This window comes from Mustela erminea, chromosome 21 (assembly GCF_009829155.1).
Source record: "Mustela erminea isolate mMusErm1 chromosome 21, mMusErm1.Pri, whole genome shotgun sequence".
Classification (NCBI taxonomy): Eukaryota; Metazoa; Chordata; class Mammalia; order Carnivora; family Mustelidae; genus Mustela; species Mustela erminea.
The window spans coordinates 692,537-706,534 of NC_045634.1; the positions used below are offsets into that span (position 1 = coordinate 692,537).

Here is a 13,998-nt window from a genome sequence, read left to right on the forward strand (position 1 = left end):
CCAAAAGCAGACACTTAACTGAGCCATTCAGGCTCCTGAATTAGTATTTATAATGCCATAGTTCTTAAGCCTGTGTATCATAATCATCACCTGGGGAGCTGTTTAAAAATTTAGAGATGCCTGAGTGCCTTGCCCACGCGTTTGACTGCAGAGGACAGGAGAAGGTGGGGCCCAGGAATCTTTGTTCTCTTTGGAAGGTCCACAGGTGATTTTCATGCCAGCAGGCCCAGTTCCAGTTTTGTGCCTCCTGAAACTTACACAACCTGAGGTGCTCTCTTTAAGAGAAGAAGAAAGAACCGCTACGTCTCTCAAGCCCTTGGAAAAGTCCTGTGCATGAGCTTCATGGTTTACCACTGCTGATGCTAATCATGCTTGCAAACTACCACATAATGAATCATTATCACAATACATGACTGAACCTGTCAAGTCTCACAGTAAGTGTAGTAAGTAAGTCTTTATGCTCTCTTAAAGCAGAGACCATAAGCCCAAAATGCCTACAAGCTTCAGGAGATAACAAACGGACAGCAGGCAAAGTAGGAGATAACACAAGAGGGCTGCTGACTGGAGCTCCAGAGGGGCCAGCTGCTGTTTGGCATCAGGGCCCACTCAGTGTTGCACTCTCGGATTTTTAACAGAAGACTGAAATCTGGGTTTTTATAGGAAATCTCTCAAATTTTAAAAGTTAGCTCAAGTTTTAAATAAAACATTGGCTAACCTAAATAAACATGAGTGAAAGATGGCAGTATATAACCTCTGCTTTACAAAATAAAAGGGAAAAGACAACTCCTATCTAAAAATAAAAGGAGGGGGCGCCTGGGTGGCTTAGTGGGTTAAATGCTCTGCCTTCTGCTCAGGTCATGATCCCAGGGATGGAGCCCCGCATCGCATGGGGCTCTCTGCTCAGCAGGGAGCCTGCTTCCCCCACCCTCTCTCTCTCTGCCTGCCTCTCTGCCTACTTGTGATCTCTGTCAAATAAATAAATAAAATCTTTTTAAAAATAAAATAATAAAATAAAAATAAAAGGAAACTTAAGACTGGACAGTTGATTTAAGGAAGATGCAGGGAGATGCTGCTAAAGGCATACTTGGATCCATCTCAAGGATCTAAATTTACTCTAAAACATCCTAACAGCACTCAACGAGTTCCTTAAGTCAAGAAAAGACTCTTTCTCTAATATAATACACACAGAGAGGAATATCCTTAAAAATGAATCGCTAAAAATGAATCCTTAATGGCTCCTAAGTGCATGAAAAAAGTCTGACCTCGACGACATTTGGTGCCTTATGTTTATCAAGGTAAAAGCGCTTTCCTAAATGACTGTGTTGTACAACTGAAAATAATGTAACATTACGTGCCAACTACAGTTAAAAAAACAAACAAGCCTCTCTTTTCCAGTTGAGATGTACTGTTCGAAAGTTGATCATACCATACTCTCAGAAAGAGTCAAATCCTGTTCAGCTTTTCAACAGGTGCTTTAAAAAAATACAATGAACACTGGTTCAAAAAAAGTGGATCTCCTAGGCAAAACTAAAATACTGTACTGAGTAGAAGGTAGGAATAAGCTTTTCAGCACACGCTGCTCAATGTTTTTTGCAATACTCCTTAGCTATCTCAGTCTAAGAGATGCCAGGCAGTTCTGAGGAGACAGCTGAGGCTATCAGTGCTATGTGCACATGTGTGGACCAAACAGGGAGAAGATGGAAGCGCTAGACTATCATCACCCAAAACCCCAGCCAAAGAGAAAGTTCACAGTCCCTTCCTGGCCCACTTCACCTAGCCAAAACAGATTACTAGAAACTACTGCCTACCAAGCAGGGTCTGCAAAATAGCTGAAAAAACAGAGGACATCTGGATATCTGGCCAATTTAATAAGGGCCAAGGATTGGCAAGCTAATCCAACATATACTTGTGTATCATAGTGTAAAATCACTTTTCTGCTTCCCATCATGGGTTGGAAGGAGGTTGGAAGTGGAAACTAAATAAAATGTGCCAAAGACAGAGGATTTACCAAAGGACTTGGCATAAAATTATAAACCAACTTGTATCTGTGAAGAAGACAAGAAAATAATAGAACAGAAGACCCTAGAATTAGTGGATTTGTCATTTGTTACTTTGTATATCTGTGGTTTTCTACACCAACCCATATAATGTACCTGTATATAAAATACACATAGAACCCTTAAAACTCAAACATAAAAAGACAAACCAACTAAAAACTAGGCAAAGGATCTGAATAGACATTTCCCCAAGGAAGATATAAATAAGCCAATAAGCATATGAAAAGATGATCAACATCATTAATCATTAATGAAATGCAAAACAAAACACAATGAGATTCTACTTTACATCCTCTAAGAATGGTTATAATAAAAAAGGATAATAATAAGTGTTGACAAGAATGTGAAGAAATTAGAACTCTTATACATAGCTGATGGGAATATAAAATAATATAATCGCCGTGCAAAAAAATTTAGAAGTTCCTCAAAAGGTTTAACATAGAATCACCACATTATCCAACAATTCTATTTCTAAGTACATACCCAAGAGAAATGAAAGCATACATCCACATAAAAACCTATACCCACATGTTTATAAAACCGTTATTCCTACTGGCCAAAAAGTTCAAGCAACCCAAGTATCTATCAAACAATGAACAGATAAATAAAACGTAGTCTTATCATACAATAAAATATTATTCTGCAATTTCTTATTATGGAACAAAGTAGTGATACATGCATGGATGAAAACAACACAGTAAGTGAAAAAAACTAATCACAAAAGACCACATAATGATTTCAGTTATATGAAGCGATTAGAATAAGCTAGAGACAAAAAAAAACTAGGTTTTAGTTGGTTGCCTACTGCAGTGGGGAGGGGATACAGAGTGACTGCTAGTTCATGTAGTCTTTTCTTATTAGGATGATGAAAATATTCTAAATTAATTGGTGTGATATATGCACAACTCTAGAACAAACAAAAAACCACTTAACTTCACATGTTAAGCGGGTTACTTATGTGGTATTATATATATATCTCAATAAAGCTATTAAAAGGCAGTACCATTTCTGGGTATATATCCAAAGGAAATGAAATAAGTATCTCAAAGTGATATCTGCAACTCCATGCTCACTGCAGTATTTACAGTAGCCAAAACATGGAAAGAACTGAAGTGCTCATCAACAGATAAATGGATAAAGAAAATGTGGTATAATGTGGTATATATAATGAAAGGAAGGAGATCTGTCATTTGCAACAACATGGATGGACCTTAATGGCATTATGCTAAGTGAGACAGGACAAGCACATGATCTCACTTTTATGGAGAATCTAAAAAAGTCACCTCCTAGAAACAGAGTAGACAGGACTAAGGGGTGGGAAATGGGGAGATGTTGGTCAAAGGGTAAAACTTCCAGCTAAAAAATCAAGTAAATTGTGGAGATTTAAAGTACAATATGGTGACCACAGTTAACAATACTGTATTGCATACCTGAAATATGCTTAAAGAGTAGATCTTAAATGCAATCACCACCACCAAACAAACAAACAAACAAACAAAAGAGAGAAAGAAATAGTAACTGTGAGATATAGGTATGCTAACTAAATGTGGTAATCACTTCACAATATATACATATATTAAGTCATCACACTGTAAATATTAAAGTTACACAGTGTTAATCTGACAATTAAATGTCATAAAGCTGGAGAAAAAAAGAATTCTTTGGGCTTCTGGGTTACCATGATAGACAAGGACACAAGTTTGCCTCTTCTCCTTTTTTTTTTTTTTTTTTAAGATTTTATCTATTTATTTGACAGGGATCACAAGCAGGTAGAGAAGCAGGCAGAGAGAGAGAGGGGGAAGCAGGCTCCCCACTGAGCAGAGAGCCCAATGTGGGGCTCGATCCCAGGATCCTGAGATCATGACCTGAACTGAAGGCAGAGGCTTTAACCCACTGAGCTACCCAGGTGTCCCTCCTTTTCTAAATCCTATTAAAATAAAAGCAAATTTCAAAAGAAAATAATGTTAACGATGCTGAGAAAAAGAGGAATATTACTAAGCCAGAAATTTTAATGAGTTTATCAGACTGAAAGGGATGGATGGGGTTATAACTACAAAATAAAGCAGAAATCACAACCAAGACCCAATCCAGAAGGCTTCAGATATCCTAATGGTAATGCCTCAGAGAAGCTAAAAGCCCAGGGTTGACAGATGTCCATATAGGTATGGATAAGCAGAATGAGAATGGGAAGCAGAATAGATGTCACTGTGATTAACTGAAGAATTAACTACAGAACGGCTTCCTATGTTGGTCCCTCTCCCACCACCCTCCCTACCTAGAGGCTTGCTGGCATCAAAGACTTAGCCTGAATATAACAGGCAGCACACCCACCTACCCCTGTACCCGTCCACAAATCTCAATGCACCAAGATTCTTCTCAGCCCTTCTCTATACACAAGGAAGAGGCCTGTTGGGGATGTGTTCCACACACACAAAGAAGTTCTAGCTGTCATATTTGGGAACTCAGTCTTTTACTCATGCGTATGAATGGGGGGAAAAAAAACAACTCCAACACACATTTAAGGAAAATGTGGCTTCCAAGAGAAGCTCCAAGATTGAATAAAATAGAACTGACCCTGGATGAAGTAGAAATTACAGAAACAGAAGGTAATCTTAGAAAAACAATTCTAATGAATTCTTTAGAGAGATTAGAAATAATAATGCATACATAAAAGAACAGATAAAATGAAAACTGAGTGATCAGAGATTGGGAAAGAGCTTTTGAAATTATAAAATAGAATTATCAAAGTGAAACTTCTATTAGAGAGAATGGAAGGTAATATTTTAAAACAGAAGGGAAAAATTAAGAGACATTGATAATCTGTATTTTTTTTATTTTCTATAACTTATATTTGGTTCTTGTTCAAATATGTATGTCTAATTTCACATTTTCCTCTTTCATCATAATGGTGTCTCTTCCTTCTTTTATCTTTTAAACAACCAATTTTACAGTTTCACAATACTCCATCTCTGGTACTTTGAATCTTGATTCCCTGTTTTTGTGAATATGGACTTCCCCTCCTTCCATGCAAGTTCCTTCCTTTTTGCAATTTATACCATTTTAATGTGAGTTGATTAATGTTATGGATTACTGGTTTATTTATTAATATGAGAGTTTTCTGTGTCCTGAGCTATGAAACGATCCCTCAGTGGTTTTGCATTTACTTTTGACAATAATTTGTGGGTTTTCGCTAGTCTGTGAAACTGAAAACTAAAGGGTACCTCATTTAAAATAGAGTGGGGAGGCCAGAAGGGGAGCTCTCATGCCCTACTACTGTCAACTGCAGATGCCAACAGGAAGGGAGGTATTGTGCTTTCCCAACAGGAAGAAGCCTACTTTATGAGTTCCGCAGGAGAAAGGAAGAATTTCTCACTGGCCAGCAATAAACTCAACCAATAATACCACAACTCAACCAATGAGAAACTGTCCACCAACCTAAACTCTTTCTTCCAATGGACTTCTGTTCAAAGCAGCTCCTCCCATCTTCCTTTCTTTCTATAAAAGTACGGCTCCTTTCCTTTTATCTTTGGACTCCTACATTTTGCCATACTTTGCATGTCTCAAATTGCAATTCCTCTGCTGTTCCTGAATAAATGGATCAGTAAAGAATACAAGAGTAAGATTCTGTTAACTTCTAAGAGTTAATATAAGAACTTGATCTTCTTAGCATCCCACAGGCCCTTTTACTTCCTCACACACTTCCATAACTCACTTGTGTTCTCCCTGTAAGTTGAGAACCAGAGTTTTACTCTTCTTCAAAGCCTTTCTCAATTATTTCTTCCTTCCTGATTTTGATAAAAGAGAGACCAACCGACAGTGGTTATCTGATACTGCCTTACAAACACTTCAAAAAACACACTTTCCTAAAATGAAGCCACCCTTCTGTTAAAGTATATTTTATCTGACTAGTTTAGAAAAGCCATGCTGGTCATCTATGTGAGGCAACCTAAAGAGGAAAAGTGTGGTAAGTGGAAGTCTGATCATCAGCCAAACACTAATTAATTAATACAGGCCTTATGGTTAGCTCCAGATGAGTCTCCTATGATACCTCTTTCCATCTCTCTGAAGTTCAATGCAACTCCATTTGTATTCCAACAGCTGACTGGAATGGAAGAGGAGAGCCTACCTCTGGTGACTCACAGCCTCATTAAGTCACAGCACAAGTGATGTCACACATAGCAAGAGCCTTTCAACAATCACCAACTACTGTTCTCGCCCTTGAGAAGTTCCTGAACGCTGCAGCTCCCAGAAAGCAGGCGAACAAAGAAACCCAGTGAAGTACAGTCATCGCTTTCCTTTCACTACACTGATGAACAGATAATGAGAATCTAGATCTTAATTCCAAGCCATCGTCCCACAACTCACATGTTCTCCTGTACCCCATCCAACACCCTAAGCCTTGTCAGTGATTCCAAAATCCCTGCAATAAGCTATAGTTTGCAAATAATCTTGACTTGTTTTCCCTAGAACCTCCCACCTACAACTCCTGTTAAGTCCCTGCTCAATGGCAAAGTCTAAGTCTTCTCTCCCTGTAGCGGCGACACTTTCCTTGGGCCTAACTGGGGATCACGAACCAAGTGACTTTACCTGGTCTGAATATGTCATTACTAGGGTATCACCCCTCAGGTGATGGCATGTGAGTATTACTGGGGATGCATCCATTTCTCCAGCAGTATGTTTCTGGAGCACCTAGTTTAAGTCACTTATTTAATCACTTTTTTTTTTAAAAGAAAAAAAAACATTTGTGGGAAGAAGTATGTTTATCAAATTCAAATAAAACACTGTCCTATTCTCTTACTTTACCTTGCAGTATTCTGAATCCGGGCAGTGTTGTGATGACAGATGACTAGTCTATGTAAAGAAATTTCAACAGTGTTTTGAAATGGGGAAAAAAAAAAGCCATAATTTTTTGTAAAGATATGAAAAGATATGTAAATATATGAAAAGAAAAAGAAAAAGAAATGAAAAAGGTATCTTACAACCCTCCTGTGGTAAGCAACAGCTTCTGCTGCTCTATTCCAAATTCAAGATCAATCCATCTTGATTTTCCACTTCCTTCTACACATCTGGATACTGTGCAAACTCTTTACCTTGCCTTAGAAGGCCCTCCATGATTTGCCCCTTTTAAAATGATTATCTTGCTAAACTTATCTCTCTTCATATACTTTGTTAGCCAATCAGGCTAGTCTCCTTCCTGTCCTTCAAGCAATTTTTATTTTCTGCCACCATACCCTTGCTCATACCATTCCCTCCAATCTGAAATGCCCTCCCCCCAAATCCTCCTAATCAGAACACTAGTTGTTTCTTTACAAAAAAGTTCAACTTCTACCTCTCCATGAAGTCAGAGCTAGAAATGATTATTCTCTCCCCCTGGTCACTTACACATCTGTTTCTCCCTGACCAAAGAATAAGTTCCTAAAAGGAAGAACTCTATCTGTACTTCTTTGCTTCCTCACAGTGCCCAGTACAGGTGACTACACTACTAAGTGTTCTTTAAACATATTTATTGAATAAATGCATGTATACTTTCATACCTGCAGAATACATCACCACTAGAAAAAAATAATACTAACCATCTTTACCAAGGCAAATAAAAACAGGTTTAAAATGTCATTAAAATGTCATTCTGATTTGCCCCAGGTATACAGGTATACTCAAAACCTATACATAAGAAGAGCCAAACTCATCCACCAAGTCAGAGAACTATGAAGACTTTTGATATTATCTCTAATATCAAATTAGTGAAGCAAAAATCATTTTTTATCAAAGTCAAAAATAACAGCACAAAATCACAATGTGACATGCAAAGGTAAAGCTATGTCAAGAAGGAATTGTGTGTGTGTGTGTGTGTGTGTGTGTTTTAAGAAGGAGTTTTAAATAGTCTTGGACGAATCAGTATTCCCTACCTGAGAAATAGTGAACAGATGATTAAGTGCCCCAAACCTCAAGCCCAGAATAGTTAGATATTTATGCTGAATGATAAACAGCAAATTGGGGCATTCTAATAAAAGCAGAATGATTTTTTTTTTAAATAATCAAGCTGGTTTATACTTCCTTAAGAGTTTGCAGCTAATGAAATCTAATAAGTATTCATTATTAAGGTAAAAGAAATTCTTAAATGAATGCAAATGCACTACATTCTTGCTATCCCCCAATATTAAGAGGTCTATCACATAATCCTATCCAACACAGAAGTCCAAAATGCAGTTATTATTTGATTTTTTTTCAACTGGACAACAACTATTATTGGGTCAGATTCCTTGTCTACCCAAAACAAAAATCAATGTCAGACAGTGACAGAATTGAGGAAAGTCAAGACTGTACTTCAAAGGTCAGGGACATGGTATTGACGATGATGATTACAGTAAATAATAACATCAGCAAACACTTTCATAGCACTTATTACATGCTACATGTGGCTCTTAGATCTTTATATAGGTCAATTTACTTAAAACCTTAAGAGAATTCTGAGACATATATAACTATTTTATCTATAACCTATAGAATCTCATTTTACAGATGACAGCACTGAGGCACAGAGAGGTTAGCCTACTCAAGGTCACAAACTTCATAAGCTACAAGGCCAGAATTCAAACACAGGAACTCTAGCTCCAGAGCCCAGATTCCTAAGCACAGGCAGGATCCCTTTCCTAGCTAACTCCCCAGACACATTAATATCCCTTTTATCATTACTGAGTGAGTTTCTCCACCCTCATCCCTACCTTCCTACCTCTTAGAAACCCGCTCACTTTAATTATTCTTTAAAACAAACTTTCTAAGAAATACTGGATGTGATTCTTGTAGCCTGTTCTGGGTACTTTCAAATCAGTTCTTGGTCTGAAGAATTTTCAGCTTCTGAGATAGCAAAGTTCAATAGCACTTCACATCTGTTACCTGCAGGAGGAGGGTCAGGAAACACTTACTAGTATCTGGAGGTTTCTCTTCAGATCTGCCAAATAAGAACTCGTATTTGGCCTTGGCAACACTCTGGGAATGCGCTGATGCATTGTTAACCCAAACAAATGTCTCTGCCTGCAAAATTAAAACATAACAAAGACATCATTTAAAATATATCATAAAAATACATTATAAAGCAAACCAACCACAAGATAATGGTTAGGCAATAATGACATATCTACTTGACAGAATGATACAGTAAGCCATTAAAAATGAAACATGAAAAAACATAACACAACAAAAAACAAAATACAAGATGATCACTGCAAGATTACAATTATATTGAAAAATAAATACACATCAATTGGGAATAAGATAAATATGAAAATTTTGCCTTGATGGGAGGGCAGAACTGTGGTACAATATCTTTTTTTAATTAAAGTATAAGTTTCAGGTATAAAACATAGTGATATAAAATGTTCACCACAATAAATACAGTTACCACCTGTCATCATACAAAGTCATTCCAACAGTATTGACCACATTCCCTATACTGTAACTTTCAACCCCATGACATGTTATAACTGGAAGTTTGACCTCCAAATCCCCTTTCCCTATTTAGCCCATCCTCCTACCCCTCTAGCAACCACCAGTTTGCTCTCTACATTTATGTTTTCTGCACTTATCTCTATTTCTGACTATTTTTATGTTTGTCTGTTCACGGATTTTGTTTTTTAGATTCTACATATAAGTGAAATCATATGGCATTTGCCTCTGTCTGACTTACTTCACTTAGCATAATATACTCTAGGTCCATTCACGTCATGGTAAATGGCAAGCTTTCCGTCCTTTTTATGGCTGCGTATTATTCCATTGTACATATATACCACATCTTATTAATCCATTCATTTGTGGATGGGTACTTGGGTTGCTTCCGTATCTTGGCTATTAGAAATAAAACTGCAATAAATACATAGGTGCATATACCTTTTCAAATTAACTTGTTTTGTTTTGTTTTGTTTTTTAAATTTTATTTATTTGACAGAGATCACAAGTAGACGGAGAGGCAGGCAAAGAGAGAGAGGAGGAAGCATGCTCCCCGCTGAGCAGAGAGGCCGATGCGGGGTTCGATCCCAGGACCCTGGAAACATGACCCGAGCTGAAGGCAGAGGCTTTAACCCACTGAGCCACACAGGTGCCCCTCAAATTAACGTTTTTGTTTTCTTCTTCCAGAGCAGGGTTCCTGGATTACATAGTACTTCTATTTTTAGATTTTTGAGGTGCCTCCCTACTGTTTTCCATAGTCGCTGCACCAATTTATGTTCCCACCAACAGTGCATGAGGTTTCCCTTTTCTTCACATCCTCACTAACACTGTTATTTCTTGTCTTTTTTATAATAGTCATTAGCCATTCTGTCTGTGGGAGGGGATGTCTCATTGTGATTTTATTTTACATTTCTCTGATGATGAGTGATGTTAAACATCTTTTCACATGTCTCTTGGCCATCTGTCTTCTTTTGGAGAAATGTCTATTCAGGTGCTTTGCCCAATTTTTAATCAATTATTTGGTTTTTCTTCTTTTGTCTTCTTTTAGGAGTTTTTTGGTTCCACGTCATACATTTTGGCCTTCTATCCATTTTGAGTTTATTTTTGTGTATGGTGTAAGAAAGCGGTCTGGTTTCATTCTTTTGCATGTTGCTGTCCAGTCTTCCCAACACTGTTTACTAAAGAGATGGTCTTTTCCCCAGTGTATATTTTGCCTCCATCATAAATTTATTGACCATATACGTGTAGGTTTATTTTGGGACTATCTTTCCTGTGCAACTGATCTACGTGCCTATTTTTGTGCCAGGACCATACTGTTTTGAGTACTATAGCTCTGCAGTATATTCTGAAGTCTGGAATTGTGATACCTCCAACTTTGTGCTTCATTCTCAAAATCGTTTTGGACATTCAGGGTCCTTTATGGTTCCATATAAATTTTACGATTGTTTGTTCTAGTTCTGTGAAAAGTACTATTGGTATTTTGATAGGGACTGCACTGAATCTATAGACTGTCTGGGGTTAGTATGGACATTTTAACAATATTAATTCTTCTAGTCTGTAAGTGTGGTCTATCGTTCCACTTATTTGTGTCATCTTCAATTTCCTTCATCAACATCTTAAAAGTTTTCAGAGTACAAGACTTTCACCACCTTGGTTAAATTTATTCCTAAGTATTTTATTCTTTTTCTGATGTTACTGAAAATGGGACTATCTTCCTAATTTCTATTTCTGCTAGTTCATTATTACTGTATAGAAACCCAACAGGATTTTGTATATTAATTTTGCATCCTTGCCACTTTACTGAATTCATTTATCAGTTCTAATAATTTTTAGTGGACTCTTTAGGCTTTCTCTATATAATACCACGTCATCTGCAAACACTGACAGTTCTACTTCTTCCTTACGAATCTGGATGTCTTTTATTTCTTTTTCTTAACTGACTGCTTCAGCTAAGACTTCCAGTTGAATAAAAGTGGCGAGAGTTGACATCCCTGTTTGTTCCTAGTCTCAGAGAAAAAACTTCTGATTTTTCACCATTGAGTATGGTATTAACGGTGGGTTGGCAGAATTTTTAAAATTAAATTTGTTACTTTTCTGTAATTAGAAAACTGTATTTTATTTTTAGATGCATTATTTTCCAAATGATTATCATTACCCCACACCTCAGAGCAAGAATATCTGTGCATAGGTTCTACTAAAATATACCAACAAAAAGTGGTCTTTCCCCAAAAGAGACCATACTTTTTATATAATCAGGAACACCATTCAGCCAAAGAGGAGGCACAGAGTAGAAGTGATCCCGTTTGTACTAATCCCACTTAAACTAACTGTCATCTCACTTATACTAATTGTCCTAAATTAAAGCATCTGTCCCAACACTCTCTGGAATTCCTTAAAGTCCCCTATTTGAAAGAAAAGCTACAAAGGTAATTGTGAAAGTGGTTCACATCATGATTCTGAATTCCTATAACCTTCTTCCTGGCTGCTTTAGGCAACTGCCAAAAATCAGGAATGCCTCCCTTCTCTGGTCTAGGATTGATTAAAAATAAGTAACAAGGCAGAAACTGGAAAACACAGAGAAATCTGACCTAGTTCATTCAAGCAGCCATTTTTCTGCCACTTGACCCTGAATTCAAAAATCAGCCAGGATCCAGCCACTGACTGCCCCACTGTTTCCACCCTCTAACTGTGAGACATCTTTTCTCATATCTGCGTAGCAGACTTGACCATTCACTTTAAGAGAGAGAAACACAAAAGGTTTTATCGGCAACCAGGCAACTACTTCAAAGAGGGAGATTTTATGATTTCTATTATATTCTTTGGAGCAGAAATGACTGACAGTAATGATGGGGTTATGATTGATTCCATCATCCTGCTGCAGAACAGTTCAATGGGCAGGCTTCTTTTTGCTCTTTAATACCAATATCAAAGAGCTAGCTAGTACAATTTTGAGGTAACAATTTATTTCTTAAAATATCTCTACAATCACTTAATGTTCATTATGTGTAAAATTTATCTTTATGGTAAAGGTGCACACTCCTCTTGGAGTTACATGCTTGATAATCACAGGCTGTTAACCAACCTTTTCTCCAGCACAGAGGAAATATCAACATTTTGGTGTGTTTAGGGAGCTTCAGACTGGTAGAAAAGGAATGTGGTACCCTAATTTAGGTTGAGTGGTTAGGGAAGTCTCTCTGAGGAACTAATGTTTGCAAAGATGAGAAGGATGAGAAAGCCCCATCATCTAAGCAGAGGGAGAGTCAGACACAACAGCTAAAGCATGAAAGGAAAAGGCTACTCAAATGATTGAAAGGCCAGTGTGGCCAAGAATAGTGGGTAAATGGTAAACTAGAGAGACCAACCAGGAAAATAACACAGCAGAAAGTAAAACTGGGGCAAAAAAGACAGGGGCCAAACACACAAGGTGTTGTAGGTCAAGGAAAGGTTTAATGGGAAGCTAGTAAAGGGATTGAAATATGTGGAAATTCACTAACTTTTTTTAAAGATCATTCATTTAAACTTTTTTAAAATAGCATATGATTATTATAAGAAAATGGATTTAAATTAGTTAAGAAGAAGCAGACACCTGTTAGGGGTCCAGAGAATAAAAGTTAGAGTAGAACGATGGCAATAGAAATAGGCAGAAGTCAATGGATTTTAAACATTTTGTAGGGAGGATCTACATAAATTTTTTGATAAATTGGGTTTAAGGAATGAGAGACAGGGAGAAATCAGGGGTAATTATAATGAACAACATTTACTAACCACTCGGTTCCAGCAAATCATTGCTCTAACACAGCAGAGAGAAACTTATCATGCCTGACTCCATATTGCTTCTACTTCCCTTGGTACTGTGACTTATAGCTTGGAAACTCCTGCTCACCCCTGCACCTGCACATACAGCTAAGATTCACAAAAACTGTATTCCATCCAAAATATAACTCACCCAGGGAAATAAGGAAATATGTACAAAAATGACTCTGCTATGTTCAAGATTTACAGAATGGGATGACTAGATTCATACATCCAACAATCAACTGACCAAGGACAAAGAAGTTACACAACCTTCTTCAGATCTCTACAGATATCAGTCATCTTTTGACTCCAACCCTCTCCTACTTCCCCTCTTCCTAACATAAAAGAATCTCAAATCTCATGCCTAGGGAGATGGTCTTTGGATCAATAGTCCAAGTCCACCATCAGTTTGCTGGCTTTCTGAATAAAATTGCTCTCCTTGCCCCAGCATCATGCCCTTGACTTACTGCTCTATTGTGTGGCCAGCAGGACAAGCTTGGACTCAGTCACACTTATGCAATACACGGGATATCTCATATAACACTCAGAACAATCATGTGAGGTGGGCACTACTATCATCCCAGTCTCATATGTAGAGAAAGAAGCGATGAGCGGGTAAGTAACTTGTCCAGCGTTATAAAGCTAGAAAATTATGGATTCAAATCCTGAATCCAGATCCCATGGCCCAAAAAATGACTCCCAG

The 13,998-nt window shown here is 37.5% G+C and overlaps 1 protein-coding gene across 6 annotated transcripts in view; it reads right to left on the bottom strand.

Annotated features, from left to right (window-relative positions):
• PSD3 (pleckstrin and Sec7 domain containing 3) overlaps positions 1-13,998 on the bottom strand; it is a 727,165-nt gene that overhangs the window by 458,040 nt on the left and 255,127 nt on the right. For 5 of the 6 annotated variants that reach the window (XM_032329159.1, XM_032329164.1, XM_032329161.1 and 2 more), the window contains one exon: positions 8,981-9,089. In XM_032329159.1, the coding sequence (XP_032185050.1) occupies positions 8,981-9,089 (109 nt within the window). Of the gene's footprint in view, positions 1-8,980; positions 9,090-9,741; positions 9,837-13,998 lie in introns of those variants that run through there. The other variant, XM_032329163.1, reaches the window with a different exon arrangement.